The 15,983-nt window shown below is 42.8% G+C and overlaps 1 protein-coding gene across 1 annotated transcript; it reads right to left on the bottom strand.

Annotated features, from left to right (window-relative positions):
* Positions 1–612: 612 nt before the first annotated feature.
* LOC128948278 (cytochrome P450 2U1) lies at positions 613–15,073 on the bottom strand. Its single transcript, XM_054292926.1, has 5 exons — positions 14,635–15,073; positions 8,716–9,348; positions 5,351–5,512; positions 4,200–4,367; positions 613–3,783 (listed from the first exon to the last, which is right to left on the bottom strand). The coding sequence occupies exons 1-5, from the start codon at positions 15,071–15,073 to the stop codon at positions 3,605–3,607; spliced, it is 1,581 nt and encodes a 526-aa protein (XP_054148901.1). The 3' UTR covers positions 613–3,604.
* Positions 15,074–15,983: the final 910 nt, after the last annotated feature.

Genomic DNA, 15,983 nt, shown 5'->3' with positions numbered 1-15,983 from the left:
ATTTATCACCAGAAAGACTTGCACTTCAGCAGCAGCTGACAACACAGCAATTACTACTTGAGTCAGCATCAGGGTAAACATTAAGCAGCTTGTTTTATTCAAATAAAGTGTTGTATTCTCATATCTCTGCACTTTGCACCACAAACCTACTGCAAAAAAATTCACCCGGATTAGGCAGGAGCAGGAAGTGGCTGTGGAAACAGCTTTATCCAAAGACTCACCCTTAATGATCTTTGTCTATACAAATGACAGCTGAGTGGTAATTAATGAATTTCCCCTAAAAACAAACAAACAAACAAAAAATAGCAGTATACCAAGTAACCTGCAACCTAACTCCAGGACATAAGACACAAGATTTCCACCTACAGCTCCTGGTTAACACCAGGGCTGATACCCATCCCCTCCCCACAAACACTTCAGCTGGCTCCTGCTCAGCCCCTTGCTCTTCCATAGGGAAGGATGTCCCACTTTCCCCTGAGACCCCTTGGGGGCCCTTTGCCTGCTCCCCCAGGCTCCCTCTTGGCACCCCTTTCCCTCTCTGCCCAGGTTTTCTTTCCTGCAGAATGCACACCTCCTCCTGCTGACAATTAATTTGCTTTTTTATCTTCCTTATCTCCTACCCTTCCTCTTCTATTCTAGTTAAGTGTTTTTTTAAAACCTCTTTCTATCATTTGATCATAACATGCCTGGCAATGTTATTTTCCCAATTTCACTTTGTTTCCCCACCTCCTTCACTCCTCATCCAGAGTATTTTTAACATTTTCTCACTCAGAAGCTTTTTCTGCAAGATGTAAGATGCCAAACACCACAAGTTCAGTCAGTAAGTGGAACTCATTGAAATGACTTTTCAAAGCTGTGAAACACTTACTTGGGAATTACTTTATTCAAAATAAAAATACATTGAGGCAAAGAAATTTTAGAAATAAAGATATTTGCAGCCTTCAGAAACAGTCACCCACTTATCTGGGCATACATTTTTCAACAAGGCATTTGAGATGCTTCCCCTGCTAAAAAAAGGAGAGGGGGAGGATACATTTACAAAAACAAACCAACTTTGCTACCACTCTTTACAGTCGGCCAAAGATGGCAACACACTTTGAAAACTACAGATTTTGCTGCTTTTATGCTATTGTTTAGCTACTGTTATGGTATCCTGTGAAAATTTCAATGCACCTGGAAGGTATGAACGACAGGTATTTATTGTCTTTATTTACTCCAACAGCATCCTGTATTCTAGCACACTTTGAAGTGGTTGGAACTTCCAGTCAGTAGTTTTAGCATGTGGCACATTGCAGCATTTGATCACAGGTATCACCAAAACCCACATTCTCAAAGTAGTATTTGTAGAAGGCTAATTCTCAAAGGTGACATTTTAAACTAAACTCAGCAGGCAAAACAAGCACAAATATGTACAGTTTTACATACCAGGGGATTATGTGAATTGCATCTTCTTTGGAATCTGTAAAAAAATACTAAAGTGCTTTTCAAATGTGTCTTCATGGATTAAAAGGACAGGTATTTTGTAAAAGTGATCAGTTGCACACCAACATCATTATGTTGTTTAAAGAGGCATTTCAACAGAAAGATAAATATTATCAGCACTTAATTTTAGCTTCTCAATTAAGCATAATTTTAAGATTTCCAGACAAAAATCCCAACCCTATAGAATCTATTTATTCATTGGAAAATACAAAATTAAATTAAATAAGGTGCTTAATTCTCAAGTACTCTCAGGTTTTAGAGCACGTTCACTAGCATTGGTACCAAAATCAACTTTTTATTGTACTAAGTTTTCAAAAACTTCATACTAAAAAACCAAACCCACAAGCCTATATAGTCCAAAGTTAACCTAATTAAATTGAAAGGCATTGAAAGTTCTCACAGAAACAGTGGGATACCTCACCAACCAAATACATAATTCAAAAATTAAGGCACTCTGTTATTCAAAACAGGTAACAGAAAACCTTAATTTAAATGCAAAATAACTATCTTACAGTCTTTGTTAGGCACTACCTGGCTTTTAAAATTTCAAGGTTAAAAGTGACAAAACCAGACATTAATTTAAAGCTGAAAAGTTGTCTCTTCTACAATTTAAGTTTTGTTTCTGCTATGGAACACCCAATTCCAAATTACATTCAAATTCACATTCCAGTCTTGGAAACTTGACATTAGGAGGACTCCAAGTATTCTCTACATCTCCAGTGAGGGGAAAAAAATCTTTAGAAGAGTACGTAAGAACTTAATTAATGTGATATGAAATGCTGATAGATCAAAAGGAGTGTAAAGAGATTAAAGAATGATTAAGAACAACTATTTAAAGGTTAGTTGTTACATAGCCCCCCAAAAGATCACTTTCCATGTCTGAAATACAAGGCAAGACTGAGTGTCCTGTTCTGAAACAATTAACATGAGGTTTCCTCAGCAGCTGGTTTGACAGTGGTTAAGAGCATTAAGATTCTGCATGTGAAAAAAGTACTGATACACTAATGCTGCATGAACTACAGATTCTTTTACTCTATGTGAAGATAATAAAGAGAGAACCATCCTCCTGTTCCTGGTAAATGCATAAGCAGTACCTGTACTGCTGTAGTGATGCCATATTTGAAGACTCCAGTTCCCAAAGCCAGAGGGAAGTACTGTCCACGCTGCCTGTGGATGAAAAACCTGAGCACCAGCCCCGACTTCAGGACTACACACTGCAGACTGTAGTGCTTTCCCCAGTGAGCTGCTGCTGGTCCCATCCAGCCTGCAGCCACTGCTGCCATGAGGTAAACAATGAATGCCAGAGGCAGCACAGATGTCTTGAATATGTTTGGCACCAGGGAGAACAGAGTTCTGCTCTTTCGTGTTAGAGAAGTCTGCTCTGTTTGTATTCTGAGATAAAACATCTGCATCCTGATGCTGCACACTCATTTCATGTTGAGAATATGGCATAGTCAAGGACTCCTTTGGCCTCAAATCCTGGCTTTTCCAACTTGGTACCTGCTTTTTTATAGTGAGCCCTGAATCTCAAGGATATTCGGATCTCATCTACTACACCTATAAGTTAGTTACAAAAAACAATCCTCCAAAGTTAAAAGTAATGGAATTCTGTAATTTCCAAAAAGTAGAAGTAGTTATTTAAGCTCAGTTATAATCTTTCTTTTCACAGAAAATGCTAACAATTCACTAATATTTTTAATATTACATGATGTGCTTCACTTCTTTGGTAAATGAAATGTTTATGTGTGGCTTACACAATTTTTCACAATTACTATTTGCCAGAACAGTAACAAATGTTTTGGACCATTCTCCCATAATCAACATTTGACAAACTGACCATAATAGGCAGAGGTTAGGCCCACCAAGTTTTAATATCAAATTAAAAACTATGCTGTCAGTTCATTTGTGGAATGCAACAGCTGACAAAAAAAATCTTTCCAGAAGGCTAAATGGATCATTCCCACTGACTAGGAAGGTCTAAGCAGTTTGGGTTATTTTCTGGAAAGAAAGTAACAAAATAAGCTGGAAATAATAATAATAAAAAAAAGCAAGAAAAAAAGAAAAAAAAAAGCTGTATTTTAAAAGTGCAGTATTTCTTTGCTTAATCTTTTTTGACACTGCATCATTTCTTCAAAGCTATGATGTTGAATGGACATGGAGCTAAAGTTAGACCAAACCTTCCCTCCATAGATGGTTTTGCAGCATTTTCAGGGTACATAAAGGTAAAACTTTGCATAAGACTTGAAAAAATCAAGAACAGCTCCATTTTTGCCAACTGCTCTCCCATGCACACACGTTTACCTAAAGAACAATTAGAAGAGAGGTATTACTGGCTTTATACAGTTGACCTCTTTGTTAATACACATGTAATTCCCCTGTGCTACCATAGTCCAAAAAAGGCTCAAACTACTATTAAGCTATGACCTCTGAAGCTCTGGCCTCCTGTATTTGAGTCTAAGCCTTGCTCAGCTGTACTAGTTCATATTAACAACATTTACATCCACAGCAAAAGTAGTATCAAAGGACAATTCATAATTTCTGTCTAGTGACTGGCTACTTAGGAACCCAAACCATTTTGCAAGACACCAACTGTGATAATAAATCTATTTCTATAATTGGTCCTATGTGCAACTTTTATATCTCTCACTCCCCAGGCCCTACACTTGAAACACCACCACCCACCCACCCAGCTAATGACTCCATGTGGATTATCTTACCCATTCCAAAAGGAATGAATGACTCTTTCTTTATTAGCTGGCCATTTTCATCCAGAAATCTTGATGGCTGAAATTCATCTGGCTTCTCCCAAATGTTTGGATCTCTGTGTACTGACCACAGGTTGGGAACAATCACACTACCCTTAGGAATAGTATATCCCTGGAGCACTGTAAACAAAAGCAGAGACAGAGATGTGACAAGTTGCTAGAAGGAAACATGGGAAAAACAGCAGTAAAAAGACAACAAGAGGATGTCACAAAAAATTGTATCAATCCCTAGGTGTGGGCTGCAAATGTAGCAAAAGCTGAAGGCAAAGGTGATCTCTGCTACCCTGCTTGAGTCAGAATCACACAAGCCTGAGCAGCTGGAAAGACACCAAGTTACACCAACAGCTTCTGCAGAGAGAAGGAAGTAGCAGATGTCAGAAATGCACTCTGCAGCACCCCAATACTGTGACCCACTTTCCTCCTGCTCCTGTGCTGTCACAGAGCCCCACCACAGTCAAAGGATGGACTTTGAGCTGTTGTGACACAAGGGTTTTGAAATGACTAGTCTCATTTCAGCTTGCTGCACCTCACTCCCCCGCAAATCAAAACATTTAGAAAAGCTGATCAATTCAGTAATAGGTTTAAAACCTGAGCATTGCTCTCTCACACTGACTTTGCCCAGTGCTCAGCTATGTTTATGAAAACACATAAACTGAGTTGGGACACATAGCTGAGTTGGGAGATGATATTTCTTAATGTTTTCTGTACGTGCGGAGGTCAGTGGTATAAAAGCCTTTATCAAACCAATTATTCTAAACTGATGTTTTCAGACCTCTGTGTCAGAATGCCAAGAACAGCTCTGCTGTTTCAGGTACAAAGCTGCAGTCTCAGCTGCCAGCTATGGACTCAGCACATTAGTCAATACATGATGACCCCTAGAGAAGAAATCACTGGAGATTAGAAAAACTGCTGGATGTCAGGTCAGACATGCTGCTTACACAGAGAACTATGTCAAGGCCTCCTGCTTCCTAGAAAGGACATTTACATATTTGTTTTACAGGTCTAATACCTAAATGAGGTCTTTGCAACTTATCACTAGATACCCCATCACATCTTCAGCCCCAGAGGAAATGCTGTAGTTACAAGTCTCTAGAAATGCTTACCAGCAGTTTCTGAGGCCATTCGAGGAATGGAAAGGGGAACAACTGCAGTCATCCTCTGCACTTCCATAATGGTTGCCTCTGTGAAGGGCATTTGAGCCTTGTGAGCAAGAGAGGGAACTTTGTCACGTCCCAGAACTGCTTCGATTTCGGCATGAACTTTCTCTATTCAAAGGGAGCAAGAAAAAGAAAGAAGTCAAAAGACATAATATGTGAGAAGACATAATCTCAATTTCATCTGACTGTGCTTGCTGCACTGTTTACTTAGATTTCTCAAAATTACTTAATAAGATGTTATTCCTAGCTGAAACAGCTATGCCAACATTAGCCTTAGGAACAGACTCAGCCAAGGAGAAAACAACCAAGCACAACCTTGACAAGAGTCAAGAGTAAAGCTACTGAGCTGACAGACATTGCTAGCGCTGCAGTACTGGAAAAGTACAGGAAAAGTCCTGCTGCTACTCCAAATGTATTCATAATCTTACTTCAGGAGTTTAATTATACAGTCATTTGAATGATGGGAAGATCAAGCTTCTGCTCTGCAATTAAAAACTTGAACAGTGAGAGAACTGTGTGCAGTGTGTGCCTGAGCATGAAGAGATGGGAAAGGTTTTCATGCAGTTGCTTTAGATACTTCATTCTGGAGCAGGAATTCTGGCGCTGTTACTGCAAGCACTGAAGTCATTTAACTCGTTAAGGCCATTTCCTACTTCCTATTCACAGAACCTAAACTCAGGTATTTCCCATTTCCCCCAAAGGCAGCAGCAGTGCTCCTTTCCCTTGCAGCCCTTCTGCAAACTCAAAAAATTTCATGAGTTTATCAACTTTCTCATTCATGAGGAGCAAAAAAGATCAAATTATTTCCTTGCCCCTTTCATTTCTTTGTATGCTGAAGCCTCAGCATACAAATAATTCTCTTCATAGAAGTTTCCAAATTCAGGACTTGCTTCACCAACATACATACAGGATGATGTGCCTTTTCTCGCAGGTAACTTGCAATCTGGCTACACCACAAAAGACAATCTTGGAGAAGGAGACCTCAAAACTAACCTTTATTCAATAATAATAAAAGTCAACTTTTATTTTTACCCTTTATATCCTGCATACTTTGTGGTTGTTCCACTTGCCTTTTCCAACCAGGCTGCTGATATTCTGAGTTTTTGCTCTTTTCTCTCCTTAGCAGTGATACAAGATTAAATAAAAGCTCAACGCAAAAAAACTCTCCGTTTCCCGAGCAGCATCCCCACTCGCTGCCTGAACTGCGTCTGAGGAGCCGCTGCTGCCACCTACTGGGTTTGCCCCAGAAGAAAAGCCTCATGCATGAGGAACATTGAAAAACAAAAAATACAGCAAGAGACGTGCTGACGGTGTGACTCTCCAGTACTTTCTTTGTGGGGAAGAAAGTTCTTTCTTTCCCTTCTATTAGGGACCTATTGTAGCCCTATATTCAGGCATGTATGTTCACAGTAATCTAAACAAATAAATAAAGTTTTCAATGTTAAAAAAATATAATGAGACTGTCTCATACCGAATGTCACACCAGTGCTTTATCCTGAACAACTCATTTGTTCATTGTTTCTAAAAATATAAGGAACTATACAGAGAGCAGCCAAAATGCTGCTCACATTTCCAGCTGCAAAATGTAAACTCTAGCAGCCTCTGCAACAGCATGTTATTTGAACTGTTCCACAACTTTTCATATTTTTAAAAATCTCAATGATCTTCAGAAGTCAAGGACCAAAACAAAGTCAGGGAACAGAACAAACCAAATACTCCCCATGGCTTCACCATATTGTCCATCCACATCATTCTCTATTTCCGTGTAAAAAGCAAAAACCTTTTTCCACAGAGAAAAATACTTTTTTTCCTCTGATAGCCCTTAGTTTCCTTTCCGTGACTGCAAGCAACTTTTGCTACTTCTAAAGGAAACATAATTCCAGTATTTTCTCTAGGAAGGAAATACATTTAAGAGAAATGTATTTCCAGGAATAAAAAAGGGGCCCATACGCAGCTCCAAGGCAATCAGGATAAAAGGAATGGGATATTAAAAGTGATGCAGTCTGAACTACTGAGCATATTTAGATTACTTGACAAGAGCCACAGCATAAGGGGAAAGCAGAGGGGTAATAAAATTGTTAGAGATCAGCAGAAAAGTGAAAATTGACTAGCACATACACATACAGCACCAGGCAGAAGGAAAAAAGTTTAAAAAAATAAACACAAAACTCTTCTGGATTCCATTTGTGTAATTTAGAATGCATATAATCCATGTAAGTGCATATCAAGTCAAGCAGTGATAACAGACAGCATTAAAACAGAAGAATAAGCCTGTGCAATAAAAGTTTGCTTCACATTTGTCCCCAGTGAACTCTCTCCCTGTTTTGCAGTTTGTTTGACTTTGTGCAATAAACTGTGATCTTGACCTATTTGAAGAGATTTTTTCAAACAGATCCAGCTCAGGGTAGATGAGACTACCACCGATCATGACCCACTTAGTTTTGAAAAATTCCAAAACCAGAGATTCTGTTAACTCTCAGGGCAATCTGTGTCACTCCTTTGCCACGCTGACAGGGCAATTTCTTTTCCTGGTATCTGATCAGAATTTTCTTGCAGTAGGTTGTTTCCACTGCTTCCCTTCCCTCCACAGCACACCTCAGAGGAGACTGCCTCCATCTTCTTAACATCTTTTGATCAGACAGTAGTAGATAGTATAAGGTTTCCCCTCAGTCACCCTTCCTTAACACTGAACAAGACCAATTTGTTCTGCCTCTGTTTGTTCCCCCCATCCCTCATCATCAGCAACCCATCCAACTGCCCTGAGCACTGATGGGGAGAGGCCCTCTAACAACACTGGCAGCTGGTGCTGTGCATTTGTGCAAATCCAGTTTGCTTAAGCTGTCTCTGATTTGATCCTCCCCTACATCAGGTGGTGTTTTACTTCCCCAGACTCTGCTGCCAGGTCCAAGAACTTCACTGCTCAGGGAGCCATAAAAGCAGACCTTAGCACTATGGTCTTCACACATCTTCTACCACTACTACAAGCCTGGAATGTCACAACTGCCAAACTTTTTCAAACATGTTAAAGTTCCCTGGAATTGTTTGGGAAAGATAAAGTTGTCCCAAACCAGAAGAAATTCACAGGTTAAAGGGCTATTTAGCACTTAATATATAGCACTAACCCAGAAATCATCATAGAACAGCAGGATAGAAGATGCCTGATTACGCACCAGCCTTTCAATTCACACACACAACACAAACTGCTGGCTCTCCAAATGATTCCTTCGCTGTTGCTGCCTGCTTCTGTTTCTGAGCATCCATCTGGAGCTTTACAGTCTGGGATAAATCACCTACAATAAAAGTAATCTCACCTTGTACTTCAGGGTAAAGAGACATGTAGAGCAGGCACCACAGCAATGTGTTGGAAGTCGTATCAGTGCCGGCGATGAAGAGATCCCCGATGATAAAAAACAGGTAATCGTCATTGAAACTGCTCTCCTTGTTGTTCTTCTCTTCCTCAGCGTGGATGAAGTACATATCAATGAAGTCCCTGGGATTTGCTGCATCCAGTGTGTCCCTGTGCTGGGCAATTATTCTCTTCAGAAAAGCAGTGATGTCCAACTCGGTTTGCCGGAGCTCGCGGAAGGGCCCAAAGGGAAGGTAGTAGAGCCAGGGGCAGATGTTGACCAGGATCATGTAGCTGTTCACACTCAGCTCCAGGGCACGGGCCATGTTCTTCAGCATCGTCTTGAACTCAGCATCTTCGTAGTTAAAGCGCTTGCCAAAGGCCATGGAACAGATAACATTGGACACCGCGTTGCGAATGATCGGGAAGGGATTAAATGAATCCTTGCCGTGCTTCAGCATCTCCTCCTTTACAAAGTTCAGCTCCTCGATGATTTTAGGCTCTAAGCTGTGTCTCCCTACTCCAAAATGACGCAGTGTTGATAGAGAGAATTTCCTCTGTTGCTTCCACACAGGGCCATAAGGTGCAAAAATAACACCTGAAAGAAAAAGGGAGAGACTGAAACCAAAATGCCCAAATTTCAATTAGAAATAGTTAGGCATGCCTGCAACCCAAGAGCCAGAAAAGAGGTAAATGATACACAGCAAATCTCTCCCAAGCATCTGTCTAGGAGCTAAAGGAAAAACACAAGGTTCTTTATCATAGCTTTTGGAAATCCTGTCCCTCCTTTTCCTCATGACTGAAACAAATATCCAAGATACATCACTAGTTTCATTAGACTTTGCAAGAAACAAATAGATGGAGAAGAGGGAACAGTTAATTTGGGATAAATGTTAGATACAGCCTTTTCTCCCCAATATCCTGAGACATGAACTTCTTCAGCAAGGCATAACAGAAGATATTAAAACACAAACTGATTTGCATTTTTCCCCTTCGTGTTATACGAACTTTTTGCCAGTGTGTCTATTACAAGCAAGCTTTATCTTTAAGTTATAATAAAAATACAGGATACTCACACTGCAAAAAAACTGGGAAGGTGAAAGCAGGTTCAGGGACACTTGGCAAAATCCTGCTTGATATGCATCTCAACAGTTTTGATGCCTGCAGGCACTTGTTCTAGATGATTGAGTCATTAAGAAACACCATCTAAATTAAATCCCAATTACTTACTTTCAAACAGAAACATCTCTTGCGTTGAATTAAAAGACCACACCAAAGACACCACAGGGTAACAAATACACAACCTGCAATTTCTAATGTACTCCATGGTCAACCTGAGAAAGTTTAGTCATCAAACATGATCTAGTTCTGGATTTGTTCTAGGAAAACGACACCACTTTTTTGAAATTATTTTTTTCTGGAAACAAAAAGTTACTTTGCAAAAGCAACATCAGTTCTTCATTTGTCAACTGCAAACCTTAACCTTGAATTTAAACAGAGAAATGGCCATAACAAAATAGAAGCAGTACATAAGTACTAGAAGATGCATCATGTTTCAATACTTAACATTACTTACATTTCTACTACAAGTTAACGTTCCAAGTTCTTAATGCTCAAAGAATACAAACACGTGACCTAGCTTCAAATGTCCTAAACAAGAACATTAGGAAGAGTCAGGACAAGCTCAGAATCAGCTGAATTTCATCTTCTCTGCATAAAGACATTCCTCAGGCAATGTATTCAAATGCCCACTTCCCGGCCCTTCAAAAAAACAGAACCAAAATCTTTCCAGATTATCTCTCTCAACTGTTTCCTGTTAGCACTGGTGTCCTCAAGTAGGTTAAGTGAAAAAAACAGGAGTATTTGGGGCTGGATTTGGCCAAGAACCAACCTGGGTCGAATTTGGCCAAGAACCAAGAGCCTTGGGTCTCCAGGCTTTGTGGCTGGGTTGCAAAAGAAGCATGGATTTCTTGGAAAAAAACAAAGTTATCACTGTTTCTATCCCGCAACAAATATCTCTAAAACAGGCTGTGCACCCACAGTCTCTTCCCTTTTTTTTGGTTAGGAAAATTAGTTTCAGGATCCAAATACTTTCAATAAAACAAAACAGATCTATTGTCTTGAACGTAAAAGAGAGTTGCCTAGGCCCACAGAAAAGCTGACACCAACAACAAATGTCCCCACACGCAGTGAGCCTCTCCAGCAGTCCTGCAGTGAGCATCGGTGCTTTCTGAGGTGCCCAAACCCCAAACTGCTGCAGAACACTAACAACTGATTTGTAAATTGGGAAATAATTACATAGATGACAGATTAAGGTAAAAGAAGATCATAAAGACAGAACAACAGAGGAAAGAGAAGAAAACAAACTCTCAACTGCATCCCTAGCAAGCTACAATAATGGAATAGTCCTTTGCTGATTTCAAAGAAAATCTGCCCACCCTAAAAAGCCAAGTTACTCAGCACAGACATCTCTACTCTTTAAAAAACCACAAACAACAAGAAACAACCTCCCCTGTAATGAAATTAAAGCAAAACAAAGCGAACAACAACAAAAAAACCCTGAAGGCCATACACTAATAAACTCTGAAGCAACAATAACCAGGACTTCATGCTTACTACAGAGGCCGAATTTCTATGAGCTGATAATGAAACCCTCTCAACACAACCAACAAACTCAGAAAACCAGAGAGTTCATTTTATTCCCCCTTTTTACACAAATAAAATTAAAATCCTCACAAGAAGCAAAGGTTTACTTACTCTCCTCCATCCCCCACATTTTTTACTGCTAGCTCTAGTGCTGCTACAATCCTGGGAACATTGACAAACACTGCACTCACGACATTTAAAAACATTCAAATTCTGTATTGCCAGATGTCCACATGTGGATATGCACAGGGCAGGGATATAAAGGCAGACAACCACTCTGACTCCATGTACTCTGCAGATTCAGTCTTTGCTACCTCTCAAAGCTACAGAATACAAAAAACTAAAATACTAAAATCAGATCACAGAAATGTCTAGTTTCTCCCCAGTCTACTACTTCTCTTTCTGCAGACATATGTGATGATGAATTAAGAACTGAGAATGGACTACTACCTTCTCCCTTAAGTTCTTATGGCATTTTCTATCCAGCCAAGAAGGCCTCCCTCACTCGCTAATCAAGTTGCTGAAATGTAGTATTTGCCATTTCTGATACTTCTACCTGCTCTCCCCCAGGCACAATTATTTTCTTTTCATCTTACATGCAATAGAACCACACAGCTTCCATTCCATACCTGGCAGGGCAGCTCAAGGTAAAGACAAAACTATACCAGCAAATGTAGCTCACAAGAAAATATCTCTGTAAGTTCTCACCACAACAGCTCACTTACAGAATGAAGGAACCCAAAGAACCCAAGGACATGCAGGAACCCAAAATGGACACTAAACCTCCCAGAGCTGTAGTACCCAAATTGTGAGTGGTAGAGCTGAAGGATGAACAGTAAGGGCTCATCCTGCCCTTACTGTTTCCTTCCCTAGGACATACCAACACAACTGCTGCTGTCCTGACCTGCAGAAACATCTCACCCACAAACCCCTGAAATTATCACCCAAACCAATCTTAAGAGGCCTCCAGTTTGAGTGCTGTAACCCGTCTGCCTCCTCCACAAACCACAGACAGAAAAAGCAACACTTTGTGTTAGCACAAACACAGCCTGGCAGAGGCTCAGTCATCTCCTCATGCCATCACCAAACCAAGGCAGCACAGGGACAGCACCTGCAGCTTCCACTGGCATTTGGAGAACCAGCTTGTGGGGGGCCCCACTGCCCACATTCACCCTTTGTGCACTCAGAACACACCAGCCCTGTGGTTCACTCTACAACATTCCTGCATCTGGGGCAATCCAGCATGCTGCTAACATGAGCACCTTGGAACAGCTGGGGATGTTTTATGGGCCCCTCGGCAGCCCTGATGCTGCAGTCCTCAGGCCTATGGTGACCTTACAGATAAAACCAAACCCAGAGCAACACGATGTCCCTGCCACAGCGCAACACAGGCACCGTCCCTGGGCTTGCCTGCAGCATGCTCTGGCTGTGGACAACAGGTTCCTGCTACGTCCAACTCTCCTGGAGCACCCACTGGTGGAAGCCGCCAGCTGCCCTGGCTACTCTTCATATTCAAAAAATCTGATAAAGAACAAGATACATATGAAATTCACAGCATTCAAGGGAAAAAAAATCTAGCCTGAACATGAGGATTTGCAGCACTGCTAAAATTGTCTAACTCCTCTTCCCCTTTCCTCCTCCAGTTCTTCATGAAGTACTGTACCTAAAAATACTCACACATGATAACAACTTGCCAGTAAGATCTGTCTTGGAACAATATCATTAAACCAACACAATTCATCTTTTTTTTATTCTTTAAACTGATTGCAGCAATGGTAGCTGATGCCATTTTTATAAACATGATCTAGGTTCCTCACTTTCTTCTCTTTACTAGGTCAATTCTGGTATAGGGAAAAAAAAAAGATAAATGTTTCATGCACTTAAAAACCAGATTTCCCTAGCCCTGGAAAAAATAAAAAAGCTAAGTTTCACAACAAGCTAGCATACTAACAAGCCTTCTGGGGTCCACCTCCTAAACTGAAAAAGGTAAGTATATTTCCATAAACACAGAGATCAGTAATGACCTAAAAACTAAACATGAAGAAATTCTACCTGCAGTATTGTCAGCACTGTTTAAACCCCTCATGCTTTTTTCCTACAAAAACTAGTAACTCTCCTTTGGACTTAAAAAATAAAAAAAGACAACCAAACCCAAAATCTCAGTAAGTTTTGACAAGCAGAATAACACATTTGCAAATATCTCAGCAACAGTAGCTTGTACACAGGCAGCGCAGAGTGCGCGGCCATGGGACTTCGCAGAAGCCTGATCTCTGCTACCTTGGTAAGAGCTGGGGGAGGGCTCAGTTTCATACCACTGCCCAAGTACTCAAAATTTCTTCCCCTCACACAGCCAAAATCAGAAAGGTGACAGACCAGCTGTGCCTTAAACCCCTGCACAAATGGCAGCCACAGAAACAATGAGGCTGGAACATACCTCCGAGATTGATTCCAACCCATGACCAAACACCACATTGTGAACGGGACCATGGCACTGAGTGCCACATCCAGCTTTTCCATAAACACCTCCAGGGATGGTGATTCCACCATGCCCCTGGGCAGTCCATTCCACTGTCAAACCACCTTTTTTTTGTGAACAAATTCCTTCCAATGCCCAACTTAAACTTCCCCTGGTGCAACTTGAGGCCATTTCCTCTTGTCCTATCCCTTATTACCCAGGAGACCAACCCCGCCCTGGCTACAAACCCTTTGCAGGCAGTTGGAGCGAGAGATAAGGCCTCCCCTTGAGCCTCCCCTTCTCCAGTCTAAAGCAGCCCAGCAGCTCCTCAGTCCCCTTTACTGCATACAGAGCTAAAGGCTCCTCAGTCCCGTTACTGCACACAGAGCTAAAGGCTCCTCGGTCCCGTTACTGCACACAGAGCTAAAGGCTCCTCGGTCCCTTTAATGCACACAGAGCTAAAGGCTCCTCAGTCGCGTTACTGCACACAAAGCTAAAGGCACCGGGCACTTCAGCCACACAGAGATGCTCTGTGGTGCACGGCACTGCACTGCGAACTTCGCGGGGATGCTGCACCTCAAGGCAGGGCGAGGGACACAGGCAAGGAGCAAAAAGCAAACAAACAGTTCAGTCCACAAGTCGTGGGAGTTATTTATAAATTTCGGCAGAGCAGCCCCGATCCCGAGCAACCCCCGCTCCGCATCGCTCTCATGCATCACCCCGGCCACCTCCGGGCGTGCGGCAGGTGCCCGGGCGGGTCCGGGGGTGCCCCCGGGCGCTTACCCTTGTGGTGGGTTATCATGAGGACGATGGGCACGGAGGGCCGGTCGCTGAACACCTCCGCCTTCTGCACCAGCGCCTCCCGCACCGCCCCAAAAGTGTTGAGGATGATGAATGGGCGGCTGCCCACGAAGAGCCGGAAGATGCTGCCGTACATCTTGGTGAGGCCGGTGAGGAAGACGTGGGGCGAGAAGGCGGGGGAGAGCCGGTCGCCCTTCACATCCACCGCCCACCTGCGCAGCAGCGGAGGAGGCAGAAGGGCGAAGGCGAAGTTGCCCACGAGCGGCCAGGGCGCGGGGCCCGGCGGCAGCCCCGACAGCGCCCGCGGCCAGCGCCGCAGCAGCCAGTAGCAGCCGAGCCAGCACAGGGCCACCAGCAGCAGCTCGGTGGCCGTGGGCGGCCGCAGCAGCCACGTCCGAGCTTCCGTGCTCGTCCCCACCATCTCCGCGGGCAGCGGCACCGCCGGCCTCGGCTCGCCGCCGGCGCGTAGCGGTTTAAGATGGCGGGGGCGGGCGGGAGGCGAGGCCGGCGGCGCCCTGACCCCGGCCCGCCGGGCCTGTGGGCGGGGAGCGGGCCCGGCCCCGACACCGCCCCCGCGCACGGCACGGCACTGCAGAGCCCCGGTTTGTAAAGCATTGAGCATTAACCGCTGTCCTGCTCGTGGGAAATAAAACCAAAAAACCAATAACAACAAAAGTGAGCGCTCCCCCCCCCCCCCCCCCCCCGCAGGACTTGCTTTCAAATGCTCCTTACGCAAATGTCTATTTTTTTAGCTGTTTAGGAGGGAAGGAAATGCAGATGGATCCTTTTTCCCTGTTCCCAAACACAAAAATCCGGCAGCTCGAGGGAATACACCGAAACTTTCTGTTTCCAGAGCTAAGGACGAACCTAGAACCACGTCCCAGCTTTAGGTCCCCTGCTTGGCAAATGCAAAACAGTACAGTGAGGCTTCGAAGAGAGGCACTTAAATTTTAGAGGAAAAAGACATGTAGCTCTCCTCCTTTCCCTCAAATAAAACAGTAATAAAAAACTCAAACACAGACACAAAAACCCAAAACACACCCAACAAACACCCCAATCCCCCAAACCCACCCAGAAGTGGTGTTGAGGGTAACTTCCCCCTCCCTCTAGTAAACACCTGAGTGCACTCTTCCCAGCTGATCAGCAATATAAAATTTAACCCCTAGAGAGGTAATTAGACATCATAAACTGCCACTGTCTGATCTTCCTAATAATTTACTGCAACATCAGTGGGTTTAGTAAGCGCTCTTGCTGTGCCCTCACTAACAGAGAAAAGTATTCATGTTTTGCCAACAGTGCTCCTTCTATAAAGTGATCCCCAAAAAACAAAA

This window comes from Melozone crissalis, unplaced genomic scaffold (assembly GCF_028551555.1).
Source record: "Melozone crissalis strain CALT ecotype California unplaced genomic scaffold, PUWL_Pcris_2 ptg000006l_1, whole genome shotgun sequence".
Lineage (NCBI taxonomy): Eukaryota > Metazoa > Chordata > Aves > Passeriformes > Passerellidae > Melozone > Melozone crissalis.
This window is presented reverse-complemented; position numbering and strand designations above follow the sequence as displayed.